This window comes from Galeopterus variegatus, unplaced genomic scaffold, assembly GCF_000696425.1.
Source record: "Galeopterus variegatus unplaced genomic scaffold, G_variegatus-3.0.2 Scaffold7608, whole genome shotgun sequence".
Lineage (NCBI taxonomy): Eukaryota > Metazoa > Chordata > Mammalia > Dermoptera > Cynocephalidae > Galeopterus > Galeopterus variegatus.
In genome coordinates, this window is record NW_007733719.1 from 37,328 (window position 1) to 57,205 (window position 19,878).

At 43.4% G+C, this 19,878-nt stretch overlaps 1 protein-coding gene across 1 annotated transcript in view; it reads right to left on the minus strand.

The window, feature by feature from the left end:
- The window catches only part of LOC103607643 (synapsin-2), a gene marked incomplete at its 5' end in the record, with an annotated part of 40,265 nt that extends 32,341 nt beyond the window's left edge, over positions 1-7,924 (minus strand). The window contains 3 exons of the mRNA XM_008592123.1: positions 3,985-4,141; positions 6,366-6,457; positions 7,823-7,924. Coding sequence (XP_008590345.1) covers positions 3,985-4,141; positions 6,366-6,457; positions 7,823-7,924 — 351 coding nt within the window. The remainder of the gene's footprint in view (positions 1-3,984; positions 4,142-6,365; positions 6,458-7,822) is intronic.
- Positions 7,925-19,878: the final 11,954 nt, after the last annotated feature.

The following is a 19,878-nucleotide window of genomic DNA, read 5'->3' on the forward strand; positions in this document are numbered from 1 at the left end:
AATTCTCCCTATTCCTTCAAGTAGCTGCTTTTAGGCTCGGCAGAGACCATGCTCTCCCACTGGAAACACAGGACTTTCCTGCTCAATCCATCTGCACACCCATACCCAGTGCACTAGCAGCAGGGAAAGTCTAGCATCTTCTCTCTAGCTACTGGACTAGTTCATACTCCAAGCCACCCATATCTGGAACTACCAGAAGGGAAAGTTATCAAGGCAACTCTGCCTTCTATTTATCAGAGAAAGGAAAGCTAGAACATTCCGCAGAAGCTCAGGTCCTATTCTGTATAAGGAATGTTGGCACATGAGCCAGTGTGGGGAAAGAGGATTGGAGCAGTGAAAGCTCAGAACTGGGTTATTAGAAAACTGGAGTCTTCTAGTTCTCGTTCTGCCTCTTAACTTGCTAGGTGTCCTTGGACAAATGATTTCTCCTCTCCGGGCCTCCTTTTCTTCATATATATAATGAGAGGGTTGAATTTGATCAGTTCCTCAAACTTTGCACCACAAAAAAAACATTCCTTTATTATATTTCCTCCCAAACTCCATTATCAAACTGCAGCTTAAGTGGTCATCTGTTGCGGTCCTTTTGTGGGTAAAGATATGATTTTGTTATTTTTGAAATACTGGAAAACATTGGAATTCCTGGGCCCCTCCCTTTAGTGACACACAAGTGGTGACTAGAGCTCTAAGGCCTCCTCCAGGATGGAAAGTCTGGTTTGTGGACTCCCAAGCCCCTAAGATTGCATTGTTGAAAGAAACTTTAGAGAGTCTCTGGACCAGGTCTCTCATTTAACAAGTGATAAGAATGAGGCTAGAGAAGTGTAGGAAAGCGTAGGCTCCCAGATCACACCCGGAGTTGGGCTGCACTGGGAGAGCACCCAGGTCTCTCTTCTCGTCGCCCAGTGCATTCTCCATTGGACCCTGCTGTCCTTGCCATTCTTTGGTTCTTTGATTTGCTCTGACTGTCAAGACCGGCTCCTCAGACCTTCCCTGCCTTCTCTGATTCTCTCCACCACCTCGCCTGACCTTTAAGTCGTATCTGCCCATCTGGGCCTGGCTGGACTCCAGCTCTTCCTCTGGATACCTGCCTGAGCTCTCAAGGCTCTCCAGCATCTCTGCGGAGCTGATGCCAGCTCTGCCTAACAACCTCTGTCCTGCTGCAGCCCACGCCCTGGCATGGCACCAGGGCATGTGGGGCCCTATCTTCCCATCATGTGGGAGAGTTACACAGACACCATGCAGATGCCAGGAAGGCCCATGGCAGACTCCCAGCACCCTGGGACAGCCAAGACTAAAACAGCAGTCAGTTCCCAGGCTCTAGTTGGGTTCTGGAAAGCTCACCCCACCCTCCTCCACCTGATCTCCAGTGGTCCCTGTCTGCTCAAGGTACTGGGCTTGGCATCTAACCTCTGCCTCTCTGGAAACTTAGGTTGTCTCCAGTACACAGTTGCCAACTAAACAAATGTAATATCTGATAAGGGCTATTTCCTCTGTGCATAGACAAAATAATGAATTTGGGAGCTAGGGGTGCTGTTGGCAATGAAGATATGTTCATTATAACCACTTATCCAATTGATCAGAAAAGATTTCTGGGAAGAAATGGGATTTCAGGAGCAGCTTGAATAATATGTTATTCCTATCCCTCTGGAAATTAAATGCTTTAATTAAACCCTGGTAAATCTATCTCCAGTAAACCCAGAATGAGTGATAGGAATTTCAGATAAATCTGCAGCAATAAGGGATGGTGGCAATCTTGCTTTTTCTGGAATTCTGCTTTCACTGACAGGTCCACTTGTGCTCCTGAAAGCCCAGTGGCCTGCCCTGACCAGTTTCAGAGATAGCAGATGTGTTCAGAAGCACAGTGGTGCAAGGTCACAGTGAATTAGAAACATGAGCCAAAGTCAATATCTTAGAGGGACCCTTCCCTCACAGTCACCAAATTTGTCCATTCCCATCAACAGGCAGAGAACAATATGTAAAATGTTACTTGTGCAGCAGCTGCTTAGTGAAACTGATGGGAAAACTCGGTGTCTGGCCAGGGAACCCTGCTGTTCTCATGCGATGCCAAAGGCTAAGTTCTGAGATTGTGAATGGGTGAGAGTGTGACCCCTCACCAGATCCCAAGATCCCAGGAGGGGCAAAGCCCCAGGCACAGGCTCTCTCTGCTCCTCCCCTCCCTGGCCTATGGCACAGTTTAGGAATAGAAAACAGGAACTGGTTTCTTTTAGAGATCCCAGATACTAAGGGACTGTAACGAGGAGGCTGGCGAAGTGATGACAGGTACTACCATTATTCCCAGTTTATAGCTAAAGAAACCAGGCACAGAGAAGATTAGAGAGCTGATAATTCATAAAATCACCTAGAAAAAGCTGATAGTAGTAGAGTCGCCCTGTGCGGCTATAGGAAAGCCAAATTCTGACCAGTACTGGGGCTGGGGGTGGGCTAGGGCAGATGCGCAGTGGGAAGGAAGGTCATGTGATTGAGGAGAAAGAGGAGGTCTCCAGAAAAGACACTTGGTGAAGGCCTCACATGTGCTCTTCTGTGATTGGCAACACTCTGAAATCACACTACTCTTTTAGCAGAACTCTCTTTTCTGTAGAATTCTAGGATTCCCGGTGCCTCAGGTCACACAGAGGGAAAGGCTGAACAAGTAGAGCTCGGGAACCCAGCCTCCTCCTCAACCATGGTAGCTCCCAGACCTTCTGAGTCCTTGCCCATTTTTCTCTTATTCTCCCTGGTCTCCCTGGCTTTCAAAGGAATAGGGAAGCTGTTAGTTCAGGTATGAAGAAAAGATCAAGAGTAGAGGGGATGAATCTGTTTGTTTTAAAAAATATGCCCCCTCCAGCTCCCTGAGGGGTGGGGAAGTTTGTGAAACTTCACAATAAGCCACCAGTGCCAGGAATCCTGGCAATCCATTTTGTATGACACTTGATTTTGATCTTTGCAAAACAAGAAGATGAAGAGGATGTGACTAGGGGCAGGCATTTCCTTCTGAGAGGGCCAGCCTGGAGCAGCAGAGTTAGCAGAGGAGCTGGGTCCCCTCAGCTGTCAGAGGGGAGGCCAGAGTGCCCCAGTAGCCATCAGAGGTCACTCTCCCTCCTAGTCCCATTCTTGCTCTCTGCCTCAAAGTTTCTACTGCCCTCTCACATTTCCAGACCGGCCAACTAAGAGAAAATCAGGCCAGCTTCTTACTCATGTGCTAGCCCAATCTATGTGATAGGCAGTGTGTTCTGGAGAAATCTTGGCTCTATAACTTTGGCAAGTTACTTAATCCTTTCAGGGTCTCATTTCTCTGTAAAAAGTGATAATAATGATAATACAATAATAATATCTTCTTTGTAAGGTTATTGTAAGGATTAAATGAAATTGATGCAGGAAAATCTCAAAGTTGGCACGTACAATAAGTGGTTTTATAGTCCTTACTTTCCTTCTTTAATTCTTACATCTCTACCATGGAGGGGTGAGGTGTGATGATCTCCAAGGGTACTTCCAGCTCATATATATGTCTGATTCATATGTATGTGAATCAATTTCATTTTAAGGTTATTGAAATACATGGTAGGACTCCTAACACCCCTCTCAGCTGGACCATCCTCTTTGTACCCACTGGCCTCCCTCAGGCCTTTCCAGTAGTTAGATCATTCCAATAGTTAGATCATTCTAAGAGGCAAGAAAGAGGCCTTTTAACATCGCAGCCCATGGCCAACGGCAGAGCCTATGGACCTGTAAGGGCTTCTTCACAGAATCTTTGTTTGACTTTGCCATGAGGCCAGAGGTCTGCTCTGCAGCAAAGGTGCCCAGCCCATGACATGTGATAATGTGCTTGGTGACAGCCCACCATACCCCATGTCCCAGCTGAAGCTCCTTGAGCATCCACTCGCTGGTGCCTACTTTATCTTGAGTACCAGTGGTCCCTCCTGGGAGGTTGAGAGATACAGGGCCCAGATCCTACCCTTTTACCTGGGGGAAAAAGAGGGCCTTACTCACCACCCATGGCTTGTCGCAGAAGTTGTAAATAGATTCCAGTGAATTGATGCTGGGGAGGCCTGCGTACTGCATGCCAATGATCAGGTGGCGGAAGTCTTCGTTCTCTGCCATGCCGAATGCATGCTGCCGGATGAGCACGAAGTCTGGCCGGAAGGACCTGGTGAGAAGGTAGAGGCAGGTTTGTCATTAAGCAGCACCGCAGGCCATACAGCATCTTGTCTCCCATTTCCAAAGCCCAACACAGAGAAGAGGTCTTAGGGACCACCTGGTCCAAGCCCTCATTTTATTAATGTTACTTCTTTGTGGACTAAGAAATGAGGTATAATGGCAGTTTCCAAAGGAGATTTGAGGAACAGATTTCTGAAATTCCTTTATTTCTCTGGGCTGAGCATTGCCTTTTTCTAAGGTACAAATATCTTCAGGAGGGAAGAAATCTTTCTAGACCCTTATAACTTAAGTGAAAAAGATTTTTCCCCATCCTCATGGAGCAGTGTAAGAGCCCAAAGCTCCTTGTGGCTCCAGAGTTGGTCCTCTAGGCAGGTCCCGAAAGACTCCAAAGACAACATACTTGGCTGTCTTCACCACACTGCCACGGAGGCCCTGATCTCAGTGTCCTGTTCTGGCTCCTGAAAGCTGCTCCTTAAAATAGGTAATGCCCTCAGCAGGCCCTCAGGAAAGCAAGGGGCCAGGCTAGCTGAGAACAGATGCCAGACTTCCCAATGTTGTTCTTCCAAAGCAGACACGAGGGAGGAGTTCAAATATTTTTCGCAGAAATAGGGTTGAGCAACGGCTACAGGAAGCATTGAGAGCATAGAATGTTCCCATGCATGGGAAAGCTCCCTGCATTTCACTTCTAGTCAGCAAAGCTCCTAGCCACAGCTGCTCCACAGGACCAGGGCCCCTGTCTCTGTGCCCGAGCTGCAGAGGAGCCCCACCTTCCCAGAGAGTTAGTGCTGTGACAGCATCCACCCTCATGGCTCTAAGGCTCTGCAGGTTCATACCATGTGCAATGACCTGCCTGGTTTTCTGCCCAGGCACCCATCCAACCCCCAACTACACACCCAGCCCCACCCAGGCTCAGAGATCAGTCTTTTAAAGTGGGGGTTGAAGAAGCCCTCCTCAGTGGCTCAGGGGACTTAGCACTGTCATAATGTCATCTGTTGGAACTGCTCTGACCTCCTTGTGCTCCAGTTCTCGGAAGGTGGCTCCAGTATGCCTGAGATCAAACTCCAACCTTCGATGGAGCTTTATGCTTGTGGCCAGCTCCTGGGTGCCTACATTGGCACTGAGAGGGCCTGCCTTATTCTAGTCAGATCCCGGTTATTGGACATTCCTATTGCCCCCTGCTTGTGTGCACACACGCCCATGATTTCTTCTACCTGCAGATGGAGGAGCTCATCCATTCTCTTTTGTAAGATCTACATGAGCTCACTCCTCACCTGGTTGGACATTTCTTTTTCTGTCTTCCTCTTCAGTCTCCAGGATGAATGAGCTCACATTTCCTGTCATTAGGTCCCAGGCACCCCCAGTCTGGCCTTGCCTGTCACTGACCCAGTTCCTATTGGAACAGTAAGCCTCAGTGTCAGGTTACTGCAGGTTGAGGTATGGAAGAGGGTAAGATGAAGACTCTTTCTGGAGCAAGACTGATGTCTAAAAATCTGAAGCCTTGCTGAGCTCCTGGGAAGAATAACATTTTGGAAATCACTTCCACCTGTCTGGAATCCTCATTATCTCACTCACAGAACTGTTGTGAGTATGACAACATCACATCTGTAGGCACCCAGCACACCACCTGGCATGTGAGTGCTCAATAATTGCTCATTTTCTTCTACCCACAATGTCTCCTCCAACCCTAGTTTTCTTAGCAGACTTCTAAGTTCCTGGGAATGAGGAATATAGAAAGAACATGGGGCTGGGGGCAAGAGCACTCACACAGAGCGCAGGGCTCTGCCACTGACTCACTGGGTAAATCCAAGAAAACCAACATGAAATGGAAAATTAGTCATTTTCAAACTTTAAAAAAAAGCATGGAACCCTGTTTTCAAGGGGAAATGAATGAAGAGATAAAAGCACAGAGCTGTACTGGCTGAAGGGAGAGAGGAGCCAGGAGTCCTAGAAGGAATCCAGTTCCCTCCAAGTGAGCTCTGAGTCTGTGAAGCTTAAGGTTGTCTTCTCCACCATTGGACTAAGAGCTCCGTGAAGGCAGGAGCTGGCTTTCTCTGCCTTCTCTGCCACCTCCATGCATCATACATCATTAAGTTCTGTACACTATCCATAGCACTGCTATCTCATCAACATTTGACTTTGAAACCACCTCTTCAAGCCAGAGGTAGTAACTCTAAAGACAGTAACAGTGACCCTGACGACATAAAGACCCTTACCGAACAACTTTTGTGCCATTCCGGAGCACCTGCATATCCACAGCATAGGTCCCATCTGCATGGGCCACCAGGTTGAGCTCTGAAAATTCCGCCTGGAAAATAACAGTAGGGGAATAAGTCCACAGCACCAAGTTGCCAAGTCCTCCACATAAAGGCAGCAGCAGCGTTCATACTACCAAACATTTATTTACAGTTTTCAAAGCATTTTCACATACTGATTTTATCTAATTCTCAAAGCAACCCTATGTATGAGGCAGGTGGAACAGAGATAATTATCCCCATTTACCAAAGAGAAACTGAGCCACAGAGCAGTTAAGTGACTTTTCTGGACAAACAAAACTTACTGTTGGCAGAGACAAGAGCAAAACTTGGGTCTTCTGACTCTCAGTCCAGCATCTTTTGTGCTGATTCTCTACAGATTGAGAATGCAAACTGGGACAAATGTCCCCTTTATCAGTTTCAACATAAAACCACTAGGTTTTAGTTTAGGCAACTGGATTTTAGTTCTGCTCTGTCCCCAACTAGCTCCATAAGGCATTAAGCAAGTTACTTGTTCTCTCTGGATTTCAATCTAGAAAATGGAAATTTTTATGAACCCTGTCTATCTAACAAGATGTTTTAAGAACCGAATGAATAATGAATAGGAAAGTACACTGTAAATCATAACACTGTAATGAATAACAAGCAACTTCTATTACTACATGGAAAATACATGCATTGTTTAAATTTGACATCTTCCTCCTCCCCAGATGGACCTAATCCTCCATTTATCAGGAAGCAAGGGATAGAGGAAGGTTAAAAAAAAATGGGCCTTTCAGGACTTCACTGCATTAAAACAAGGAGGTGTTCTTTTTTTTTTTTTTTTTGACCAGTAAGGGAATTGCAACCCTTGGCTTGGTGTCATCCGTACCACGCTCAGCCAGTGAGCTTACCAGCCATCCCTATATAGGATCCGAACCCACAGCCTTGGTGCTACCAGCACCGCACTCTCCCGAGTGAGCCACAGGGCCAGCCCAAGGAGGTGTTCTTTTCTAAGTTCCCTCTGAAGTGTAGCTTCAGGCCCAGGGTAGGCATTGCTGAAAGCAGTACACCTGATCGGCAAACATGTGCTTGCCCAGAAATGCCTTGCCATCAACAATGCAGAAGTGTTGCCAGTGTCCTAGGAAGACATTCTTCTAAGGTTTTTCTCAGCCTGGGAACCCTGCACTGCAAGAGGGCCCTAAGAGCCACACCGCCTATCTACAGACCCCGGAATCATGAAAAGACATCAGGCAAATGAAAAGATGCAGCCTCACAGAGAGAAAAGTCCTGGGGAAAGGGGGGGAGAGAGGAGACGGAGAGCCCAGCACCCAGTGGTGGATGCTGTGCTCCATTCAGCAGAACCAGACAGTTCACTCCAGGGTGCCAAGTGGGAACGGTGCTGACACAGATGCCACTCTGGGCTTCAGGCTGATTACCTGTTCCACCTTGATATCAAAATCTCCAAGGACTTTTTTGCCCCGAAAGCACTTGGCCCTGGAGAAAGGAAAAAACCCACACAAATTAGTTTTGTACAGGTGCTTGAAGTCAGATATTTACTAGCACAAAGAAGAAGACTGCAGCAGATAAAACCCCAGAATGAGAGTCAAGGGTACTGACCCTCGCTCATGGTGATCACTACGGGATCACCATGAGACCTCAAAACATTTCCTCTCTTTTTGCTTCAATTTACCCATCTGCATAATCACCCAAAGTACCCTTTCACTCTCAGGTTTTGTAATTTTATGATAACATTCCTGGTCTTCGACTACAAAAAATTCTAGAAGTAGGAATTTCCCTGGTGTTATTCTTGGTAAAGACTAAGTCAATCCTGTATGTTTCTATAGTTCCCTTATCTTCCCTGATCCTACGTTTCACTTTGATTTTCTGGTTGGTTTCCACCATTGGGGTTTTAGTTTTTAGAGAAACTGTTATCATCACTTTATCACTTCATACCCATATGAAAAGGATCTGAGGCAATTAATAATTTAAAAATATAACCAACAAAACAAGGATTAAGAAACAACCAATGAATGAGAGGGAATTAATTATACATATATATATAAATAAATAAATAAAAAGAGAGGAGACTGAGGAAAGTCACTACAACTGAATATAAAACTTATCCTGTATTTCTGAGCAAGTCAAGAAAATGATGCAAGCCGAGTTATGCAGTACATGGCATCTTCCCAGTTTGCCATGGATCTAGAGGAACCTCACATTAATGCACTAATGGCATCGTAGCTCCTTCTAAGTAGACTATGTTTATGCTTATATTTATATTCATTCCTACCTTGCTTCTAACCTACCTTCTCACCATGAGATTTTCTTATCTGCCCATTTAGGCTGGGTCTCCATCTGTAAAAAGGGCCTTTCCACACTGCCTGTTAGCTAAGTTGGGCTCACTTTCCAGGGCTTAACATTTCCAATCAACATATTTTGTTGGAGGTTTTCTGGGAGTCTCTCCCCAAAATAAAGGAATAAATCAATATATATTGGGCATCATGTTCTAGGAATTACATGCTAGTTGCTTTCAGGAACATCATATTTAATCCTCATAACAACTTACAGATAGGGAGAAAAGTCTTTTTAGAGACAAGGAAACCAAGATTCAGAAGAGGAAAATGGCATGTTTAAGGTCATACAGCAGGTGAGTGACAGGGCCAGTATTCACCCCCAGATCTGTAGGACTCTGAGTCCAGTGCCCTTTGCGCTGCACAGCACTGTCTCCCTCTGCTGACTTATTCTTCCCATCTTTCCTGTCACTGCATAAACTGACTCGCCATGTGTGCTGCACTGCATTTCTTTTTCCATTTTTCTTCTTCCACTCAAAAGGGACATAATGATGTTGTGAGTGCTAGTCCTACTACAAATACTTCCTACTCTGGTTCCTGTTCAGCTAGCCAGGATGAGGCCAGGCTATTTCCTTTTCTCTACGGGTTCTGGAACAGCCTGTTCTAGGAAGTTGTCATTTGTCCTCTCCAAGTCCCTGGCCACCCTCAGATTGCTCCTCTGAGGCACTCAGCCATCCTGGATCTGGATCACTCCAGTCCATCCCCCCACCTCTGCCCCAATTCCTTACTAAGCTTCCCTTCAGCTTGCTTCCAGAACACTGATCAACATTCACAGCTCAGTAAGCTCCTCCGGCAGGGGGCCTGTAGCATATGCCCTCCCTTTGGCTACTAACACATCGTATTTATGCGTTTAACTAATAGAGTCAATGCATAGCACTATCACTGCTCTGCAGATCTTGAACTCTTGTAGGTCTTTGTCCATGACTATAAAAAGGAGGAACTGGAATAAATAACCCATGAGGTCCCTTACTTTCATTGGGGAGGTATGTCTGCCTTGTTACCAGCAATGCTTTTTTGATGCTTCCTCCTATGTATCTTCCTGTGTCAAAACAGCTCTCCTTCTGTGAGGTAAGCCTCAGAGGCATTACAATAACCTCTCATTCTGTGTGATGCCTTGCATTTTCAAAGCACATTCCTTGTCTTATTTGTTCTTCACTACTCTGTGAGGAAGCCAGGAGATTTAGTGCTGTCCATCTAACTGATGGGGAAACTGAAACTCAGAGTATATTAATCTTAATGCCTAAATCACAGTAAAGTTCAGAGGAGTTAAGCCTAGAACTAAGAGTTTACATCTAGGTGCTTCCATGCTGCCAAGTTTTCTATTCACTCATTTGGTTTGTGGGTTTTGAACACACACTGGAGTATACTGAAGTATATTTATAGATTCTGGCCGGGTTTATTTGCCACTTCCTGCACTTGCCCATTGACCAAGTTGGCTAATGAAACTGTTTTCATGCCTTCTCTCCACCCCTACCTCTCCAGCTATCCTAATGCCTTTTCCTTAAGGTAATTTGTCCTGCTGAAAATCTTTGTTTCCTGGTCCTGGGTCACTGACCCCTTTGGCTGAGCCACAATCTTATAGAAAAGGAGCCAAGATGGTAGGCAGAAGGGGCACAGGGCCCTCTTCTGGAGAATGAGAACCTTCTCACAGCTCCTGGCCCTTGGACATTTTGGTTCCAGGTATTTTCATGAAAAAATTTTGCAACTTGTTAGCAAATGACAGAAGGGCTTCCTGATAGTAAAAAGAGCACTAGTAGGAGGCAGTATGCTAGAATCCAAAGGATGCACTCTGCAATCACAGTCTGGGGTGTGAATCCTAGCTATAACATCTCCTGGCTGTGTGACCACAAGCTTAAATGTTTTAAAAATAATACATCATACAGCTAAACCAAGCAATCTATCTACCTTCAAAGGTACATAAAAGGATAAAATGAAAAATAAAATTTTCTCTTTTCCCGTTCCTCTCTTATCACACATACTCTGCATTATCAAGCATATCCTTCCAGCGGGCGGGAAATCATGTGGATACATCTACATACATACACACTTCAGACATATACCTGTGGCATCATGTTACATAAACCCTTTCATTTGAATCTTAATTTTTTTTCCCTTAAAAATTTATCTTAGTGATATGATTTCAGCACATACTGATGGACCTCATTCTTTTTAATAGTTGCGTAAAATTCCACTCGAAGGGCATGTAGTTATTTATCCAATATTCATCGGTGAGCTTTTAGATTTCTAGTTTCTTGTTTGTTATACAAGCAAACTATTACAAATAGTGCTACAATGACATACATTTAAAAATATGCCCATAGGATTAATAATTTATTGCAGAATTGTTGGTGCAAGAAATAGAGGCAGTTACAGTTTTTACTGATATTGCCAAACTACCCCTGCCCAAGAAAAAGATTATACCACTCTCACCAGTGTTTGAAAGTTTGGGAAAGTTACTTCACCTCCCTTAGTTTCCCTATACAGTCCCTTGCATAAAATGAGAACAGAGAAAGTACTCAGTATGGACTTTCTGATTGGCAGTCTTGTCAAATAAACCCAAATTCATTCCCTTGTGCTCAATCCTAAACAGAACTCAAGATGTACATCCTTAAAACACTGACTAAAAATATCTGTGGTGCCTGTGTTGTCAATTTCCCCCTATTGTAACATTTTCTTAACAAGCCTAACAGCTGAAGATCTATGTGAGTTTAATGGCTTGCAGCTTCCTTGATGGGCCAGGTAATGAACCATCTCCCCTTAATACTAAAATGAGTAAAGGCTTCTAGATTTAACTCTTGTTACTCAGGGAAGTGAATACCTTCATGAATTCCCATTCACCTACCAGCTCCAGCTTCTGAGGCTGAGGAGCATGATTTCAGAGATTTCTCTGCCTTGTCAAAACTTGGCCCCACTCAGGCAGGCACAGCTTAAGTACTCCCTCTTTTATGCATGAGATAATGGAAAAAGTGTTCTAGAAATAGCAGCGAGGGGAGCTGAGTTCAGACCTACTTCTACCACTTCTCAAGTAACTGCCTCTCTAAGCCTTAGTTTCCTCATTATAAGATAATTCCAATAATAGTAATAATAGTGAACACTATGCAATGAACACTAATCTAAGTGTTTTATGTATTTTACCTCATTTAATACTATCTAGCTCAGAGGTTGTTGTGAAGACTTACTGAAATGAGATGACAAGAAAGTGTTCTGGAAACTCTGAAATGCTATGAAAAATGTAAAGTGCTATTAGCAAAATACAGCAAACATTTATGCTGTTTTACAGTTATCACAGCTGGCGTGGCTTCTTCCTCTTCTGAACTTTCATTACTTTGATTGTCTGCTTATGATATTTGGCTCACAGCATCACCATCTGGTATCACCTTTCAAAATCAGTTGTGTAATAATCTGACACCCCTACCTCACCTCCACGCTCAGACCACAGGATTATGAGCAAGGACCATCCCATATGTGAGTCCTGGATTTTCCAGAACATTTTGGATTTAAAATATTGATTATATCTTCTTGTTTGATTATATGCTCTGAGCTTAGGCCTGTACACATACAATCATTGTATCTAAATTTCCAAATCCTTCACAGAGCTTGGTACTCAGTAGGTTCACAATCAGGACCTGCTTATCAACTGGAGATGTTAGGAGTGGTGGTCTAGGCTGGACCAATGTAGAAAACCAGAGGAGGTCACCCTCAGGACTGAGTGGCCTGAGGCTGTTTCTACCCACTCAGCCATCTTCTCCTCTCTCCTCCCATGCACCATTCCCGAGGTGTCATGCTTTTTCCTCCCTATCCTTCTCCACACGAATATCAGTTCTTAATCTCCATCTACACTGGAGCTAAAGGACCAGGCAATAGCCTAGAGTGTAAATCCTCCCTAGATGACTGAAATGTACACAAGGATCAAACCTCAGTCTAGAAGATGACAGCACTACTGATGCATCTGCAGGCTCTAGAAGGCATTTAGGGAGAAGAGGACTTTATTAGAGCTCTGGAAATAGTCCAGCATCTAGTAAATGCCTAGCACTGTTCTAGACAAGGTACTTCGTTTCTGGTTTTCATTCAGGCCTTGTTATTTTAACCAAACATCTTAAGGCTTAAAGAAATTAGAAAATAAATTAGAAAGAGTAGGGGATTCCTACTTCCTAATCTACACTACAAGGGTAAAATCGGGCCTGCCAATTGGTCTTGGTGAGTTTGTGAGCACCTACTGCCATCCACTGGCAAGATGGGTACTGCAGGCACACTGAAGTCCTTCTCCACGCATGGAACCGGCCGGATAACCGCACACTCCACCAATCCAGGGATATCCTTCCTGGTGCCTTTTTTGCTCTGAGAAACCATGCCCAAAGGTTAACTGTCTCTTCTAAAAAGTGTGCTTCCACACACAACCCAAGATGGATAGCTGGCTTTTTGCAACCTGTAGCAAGAAAGGCTGATTTGTCAGTAAATTCAGCAAAGATTTTCTGAGCACCCAGTGGTAGGTGCTGGAAATATAAAAATGTGTTAGTAGTCGCCAAGTAAAGCACAGTCTGGAAAAGGAAACTGATATCCATAGGAGTAATTGCTAAGATCCCTTTCAAGTCTTAAGATTTAGAACCCGTATTCACATTCCCACCTTCAGTTTTTTCCTTTAAAAGAAAATTTAAAGCACACAACTATAAAACAGTAACAATAGTTTCATATAGCTCAGAAAGATGTACAGTGGGAATTACATTTCCTTTATCCTCAAGGTAGAAAAAAGTAATTTTCCTCTACGTCACAGGTTAGTGGGGAGACAGAAACATAAATAAAATATCATAATACAGGGTATACACTGTAGCAGAAGTATGAGCACAATACTAAGGGGACCCAAAGGAGGGAGCAGCTCTCTCTACATGGAGAAGTCCAGAAAGGTTCCATAGACATTGAGCAGAATCTTAAAAAATGAGTAGAAACTTGCCACATGAGGAGGAGGAAGGAGAATTGAAAGGTGAGGGCAAAGGCACAGGGGCTCAAGCAACTGCTCAAGGCACTGCAAGGGATCTGCTCACTGTTGGCCGAGCAGTGAGAGTTGAGGCTCCTGAGGCAGACTAAAGGGCTTCAAATGCCAGGATGAGTAGTTTGGGATGGAATGGCTATCCTCCAAAAGATTTCTTAAAAGCTTTTTATTGTGGAAAATTTCATCCTCACTAATTATCAGCATTTTGCCAATCTTTTTCATTGATCACCCTCACTGTTTTTGTTGTTGGGACTATGGTTTGAGTATGTTAAAGCAAATCCCAGACATTATGGCATTTCTCTCGCAAATTTTTACATATTATCTCTAACTGGTAATTAAATGACTTCTTATTCTTATCTTTTTATTGTGGCAGAATATACATAACAAAATTTGCCATTTTAACCATTTTTTTTCCTTTTTGTCTTTTTTACTGACCGGTAACGGGATCGCAACCCTCGGTGTCGCGCCCGTACCGGGGACTGGCAACGGGATTGCAACCCTCAGTGTTGCGCCTGCACCGCGCTCAGCCAGTGAGCGGGAACCAGTCTCCACATGGGATCCGAACCCTCGGCGGGAGTCCCAAGCAGCGCACTCTCCGGTGCGCCACCGGGCCGGCCCTTAACCATTTTTTAAGTGTACAATTCAGTGGCATTAAGTACATTCACAATGTTGTGCAACCATCACCACTCTATTTATTTTCAAAACTCTTTCATCATCCCAAACAGAAACTCTGTAGCTATTAGGCAATAAACTGCCCATTCCTCTCCCCCGAGTCCCTGCTAACCTCTAATCTACTTTCCATCTCTACGAATTTGCCTTTTCTAGGGTAATAACTAAATACAAGCACCATAACATTATCTCACCAAGCAAAATTAACAATTTTTATTAACATATTTACTGTGTCTATATTCAAGTTGTCCCAACTGTTTCCAAAAATATTCTGAAAGATTTTAAGCAGAGAGGTGACATGGTCACATGTACCTAATATCTGAGGGACCACTTTGTCCGCAATGTGAAGGAGACTGAAGGGAATGAATCAGGGCTCAAAGGTCATTTGGGAAGCCAGTACAGTAACTAGACTTGGGGATTTGCTATTTTACTGGTACTTTGCAAGTCAAAAGCTGTTGCACAGCACTCACATGACAACTCAATCAATCACTTGATTGATTAGGCCTAGGAACTTAGAAGCTAGCTGGGAAATGAGAGTGACATTAAAAACTAAGATTCAATAAAATGATAGAAAGTGTTATAGGACTCCCACTGTAAATGTCCTGGAACAGAGAAATAAATGACACCTAAAATAGTCAGGTAGGGCCTTATATTGGTAAAGGGGTTCTTAACACAAATTTGGACTTGTTTTCTAAGTCATGGATCATAAAACTTTCTTTCACTACATGGAGAAATTTCTGTTATGGATAATTGGTTTAGGAATAAGAAACAAAGAATAGGAAGACATGAATACTTTTCTGGATAAAGGTAAGAGTCTGTGGCTGGTCCTTGATATTATTAATTCAGTGATTAAGCTGTTAAATCAAATGCTCTGCAACTAAGGCACTTCTTAGATGGAGAGCAAGCTGTGTGGTGTCTTAGCTAACATTCATATAAACGATCTGGAAGAGAGTGCACGGGAAAATTGCCAGGTTTGCAGATGGTATTCAGCTCTTCCAGGGATTAAAATGCCAGGCTGATTAGGGATAAACTGAAAGAAGATGCGGACGTGGGCAGAAAAGTGGCAGAGGAGTTTTAATGTGACTAAGTTTAAGAAAACACATTTGGGGGAAATAATCCTATCAGAGGATCATAAACTGGAGTGCTCAACTACAACCCAGTAAAAGAACCTGGAAAGACAGAAAATTATTTCCTGAAGACAGTCTTGTGAGCTATCACAGGCAAAAACAAAAAGACTGAGAGAGTGGGAGGTGAAAAAATGTTAGTTATCTTTAGAAAGTTTATTGGAAACCCAACATAAAGGTGGACCTCATCTTGTGTGAGCCATAGTACTTTCACATTTGTGACATAACATGTCAGGTCCACTCACCTACACACAAATGACAGTGAGAGTAGAAGGCATCCAGAGAAGAGCAGGACAAAATGAAATGGCTCTGATTTTAGGAAAGCTAAAATAATGAGTCTTCTTTAGTCTGTAAAGATCCAAAGGAGACACACATATGTTGAGGAAGAGGGAAGGAGAACGCCGAGTGACCAGCTACACAGTGTCACTCCTCTCAGATAACCTGAATTAATCTCTACAATATTTCATGCCTCTTACAGGAACGTCAACTCACTGTTACTGGTTTTTTAGGAAAATGAGGTTCCAGTGAACTAATTGGCTGGCTTAAAGATGGCAGTTAGTAGGTGGCAGAGCTAGTAAAATTAAATTCCAGCTCTTCTGATGATCAAGTTTAGAGATTGTATACTTCTTTAAATGGGGACTGTGCTCTACTCACTTACGTGCTCCCAATGCCTGTCCTATTGTTTGACACGTAGTAGATGCTCAGGAAATGTTTACAGAGTTACTGAATGAATACAGCTAGACATTTGAGGGTTAATATCAGAGAGGGCAACCAGACTCAACCTTACACAGAGCTATGGGCTTCCAGACCTCTGAGGACACTCACTTAGTCCTTCTCTGGAGTTTATGAAATTCCCTCAGGTGATATGCAGGAGGGCTTCAACAGTCTTAGGTAGCAGATGAGACCCCTTAAGAAAAACAGCAATCCCAAAGCTCTGAAAATAACTAATTTCTGAGTAAACACCCCAGCTGTGACTCCAGCTGGGAACAGCAAATCACTTTTTTCTGAGCAGATTTTCTGAAGATTTCTATTTTGGGGAATAATTAAATGACGCAGTATCACAAGATAACAAGATTATAAAATAAAGGAAAAAAAGAATTCTGTAACTCAGGGGAACACATGATGGGACGATTAGATGCATTTGTCTGTAATTATAGTGGAGCTACAGAACAGAACACTTTGGAATCATAGGACAGATTCTTGTTCCATGACTGGCTTATAAAATTAAATCAGGCTGATTTGATATTGGAACAAAGTGGGTCAGTTATAAAGTTTGCTTTGGAGAAAGATCAGGTAAATATAATTTTTAAAAGCTACGGATCTATTTTATGCCAGACAGATAAGGCTCCTGGCATCGAAAAAGGTCCAGGATTACCTACAGTGTAGGGTCACAAGTCACACAACAATCACCTTTATCACCAAAGCTGCACATTTCTATCGTTTTGTAGCATTCTTCATACAAGGAAATGTCCTCCGTGATCTGGCCCCTCCCATCTATTTCAAACTTATCTTACTATTTCCCTCCTGAAGGTCTGCTGCAGAGTCTCCATGTGAATTAGCAAAAAACACCCTTTCCTCTGGGTGCCTGCATAGGACTCACTCCAGCACCAGGGCACTTGGCTAGGTGAGCAGAATGTGGGGCTGCCTTCCAGGCCCCACTTGTCTCCTCAGTCAGATGTCCTTGTGCAGTAAGCAAACTGCACGAGCATGGGCAGGAGCCCTGTCCTACTCCATCCACCATTCAGACACCATTTGCCAACTACTTCTTGTTAAACCACCACCCCTGTGCCTTGGTCCACTGTGAAATCAGTCACCCCTCTCATCGATGTCCATAACGGGTTCTGCCTCCCTTATGAAATCTTCCCTGTCCTCCCCACTTGCAGTAGTTGCTCCTTTTCTGGAAACTTAAGTCTGAAACCCATTGACTTGTCACTTTAGACACCGCCTAGTATCACTAGCTAATTTTTTATTATTTGTATTTCTCTTCCTTACTGTATCAGTAGCCCTCTGCGGGTGCACACTGTGTCGTGTATTTCCCTCCTATTCCCCAACAACTCAGCCTCACACTCAGCATTGCCTTATACAAAGCACACCTATGATGGTTTAGTTTATGTGTCAATTTGACTAGGCACACGGTGCCCAGACATTTGGTTGAACATTATTCTGGTTGTGTCTGTGAGGGTGTTTCTGGATGAGACGAACATTTGAATCAGTGGACTGAGTAAAGCAGATCTTTCTCCCCAATGTGGTTGGACATCATCTAACCCATTGAAGACCTGAACAGAACAAAAAAATGGAGTTAGGGAGAATTCAGTCCCTCTGACTTACTGTCTTCAAGCTGGGACATCAGTCTCAGTCTTCTCCTGCCTTTGGACTCAGACTGAAACTATACCATTGGCTCTCCTGGTTCTCAGCAATTCAGACTTGTACTGGAACAATATCATTGGCTCTCCTGAAGTCTCCAGTTTGCCAACAATAGATCTTGGGATATCTCAGCCTCCATAACTGCATGAGCCAACTCCTTATAACACACTTGGGCTGCTTTAACAAAATACCATAGACTGGCTTAAACAGCAGACACTTATTTCTCACAGTTCTAGAGGCTGGGAAGTTCAGATAAGGTACTGACCAGTTTGGTTCCTGATGAGGGCCCTCTTCTTGGCTTGCAGACAGCCACCTTCTCTCTGTGTTCCCCCACCCCTCCCAGTCATTCCTTCTATTTTATCTTCATAAACATTATCTCTATTTTGAAATTTTCTTGACTATTTGTTTATTATCCATCTCTCCAACCAATGTGTTCCATGACAGTAGGGACCACACTGTTGTGGTAGCTGCTCTATCAGTCCCTTGCCCAGCTCTGTTACAGTGCCAGGTACATGTTAGGTACCCTAATATTTGCTGAATGAGTAAATGAGTATGTAAAGTGTCTGGAACACCACAGCCACACACTTTAGGTCCATTTCTTCCCTCTTTTTTATGTAAAAATCACAGAGTTAAACAATGTGCCTGTGTGAGTCCCTTGAAATAGAGGGCATTTTAACAAAATGAATTCACTGTTTGAATGCTGATCAGGTATTTGTAGACATAGACAAAAATATGGTCCTTTATTCCAATGTATGATGGGACCATCCTCCATATTAACGTTATATTTTAGGTACAAATCAATAACACTTCCAGTTATTGAAGTGTTTATACATTTTATTCTCATCACAATATGAGAAATTAACAGCACAATATTCTCTCAGGCTTCCAAGAGGAAAATGTTGCTTAGAGGCCTTTTACTTATTTTACTTATGAGGAAACAGAAGCCCAGAGAGAGGAAATATTCAACTATTTCAAGATCAAACAACAGTTAGAGGCAGACCATGTTCCCTTTCCATTCCACCATGTCTTCTCAGAGCAAGAAAGGCAACTCTCCCCAAAATGAAAGTACACTGGAGTTCAACAGAGATCCCTAAATGATATAATAGGATGTAGGAACTAAAGACCTGATTTTCATTCTGAGTACTGTGAGATCAAGTATGATAAAGATTATAAACAGCTTAATATTACAGAAGCATAAAGAAGTTTTATTTTTTATCACTTTTCTGATGCACTGATTCTGTTTGTGATACTGTATCACCAGTGCACAGGTTCATAGAGCAAATTGCTGCAAGGAGATGAATGAGCTCTCCCCACATTCTGCTCTCATTAGCAAAGAAGACCTCTTTTTTGGTCCAAGTGCAAACTGCCATGGCTGGTATTATCAGCCTACTCGCTGCCATAGCTCAACAGAAACATCCTTATACCTCAAGGCAATAACACTTTGGATTTCCAAATCCAAACCCAGGTGGCACATTCCATTCCACAATTTTCCAACTGGCACCAATTCAGGGGGACATATTATTAATCAAAATAGGTTCTAACGACTGAAATTTGGCAGGCTGGGAGGAGAACTGGCACTGTCCTGGAGAGTCATGCCACAGGTTCCCAGATACACCTGAGTTTAGCAACATGGAACCACCACAGGTTCTGAATGGAGAAATGGACTTTAGATGCTATCCTCTCATTTTTATAGGTGAAGAAACTGAGGCTTAAAGAGGAAAAGTGACCCAAGATCATGCAGTGGGAGCCCTGTGGGAACAATGATGTCTTTTCAATCCAATACTCTTTTTGTTACACCAAGTTTAGCCCAGTGCAGGAAGTTAATCCCTTATGCAAAGATATATTGTGCTATTTCGGCTCTCTCCTCTTCAGTGAATTTGTGCATCCTTTTAGCCACCTCTAACAACCCACTGAAATAGTCCTCACATTCAACAAATTCTAAAGAGTAATTTTAAAAACACCCAAACTGATTAGGCTGAAAAGCTAGTTTGTTTTAT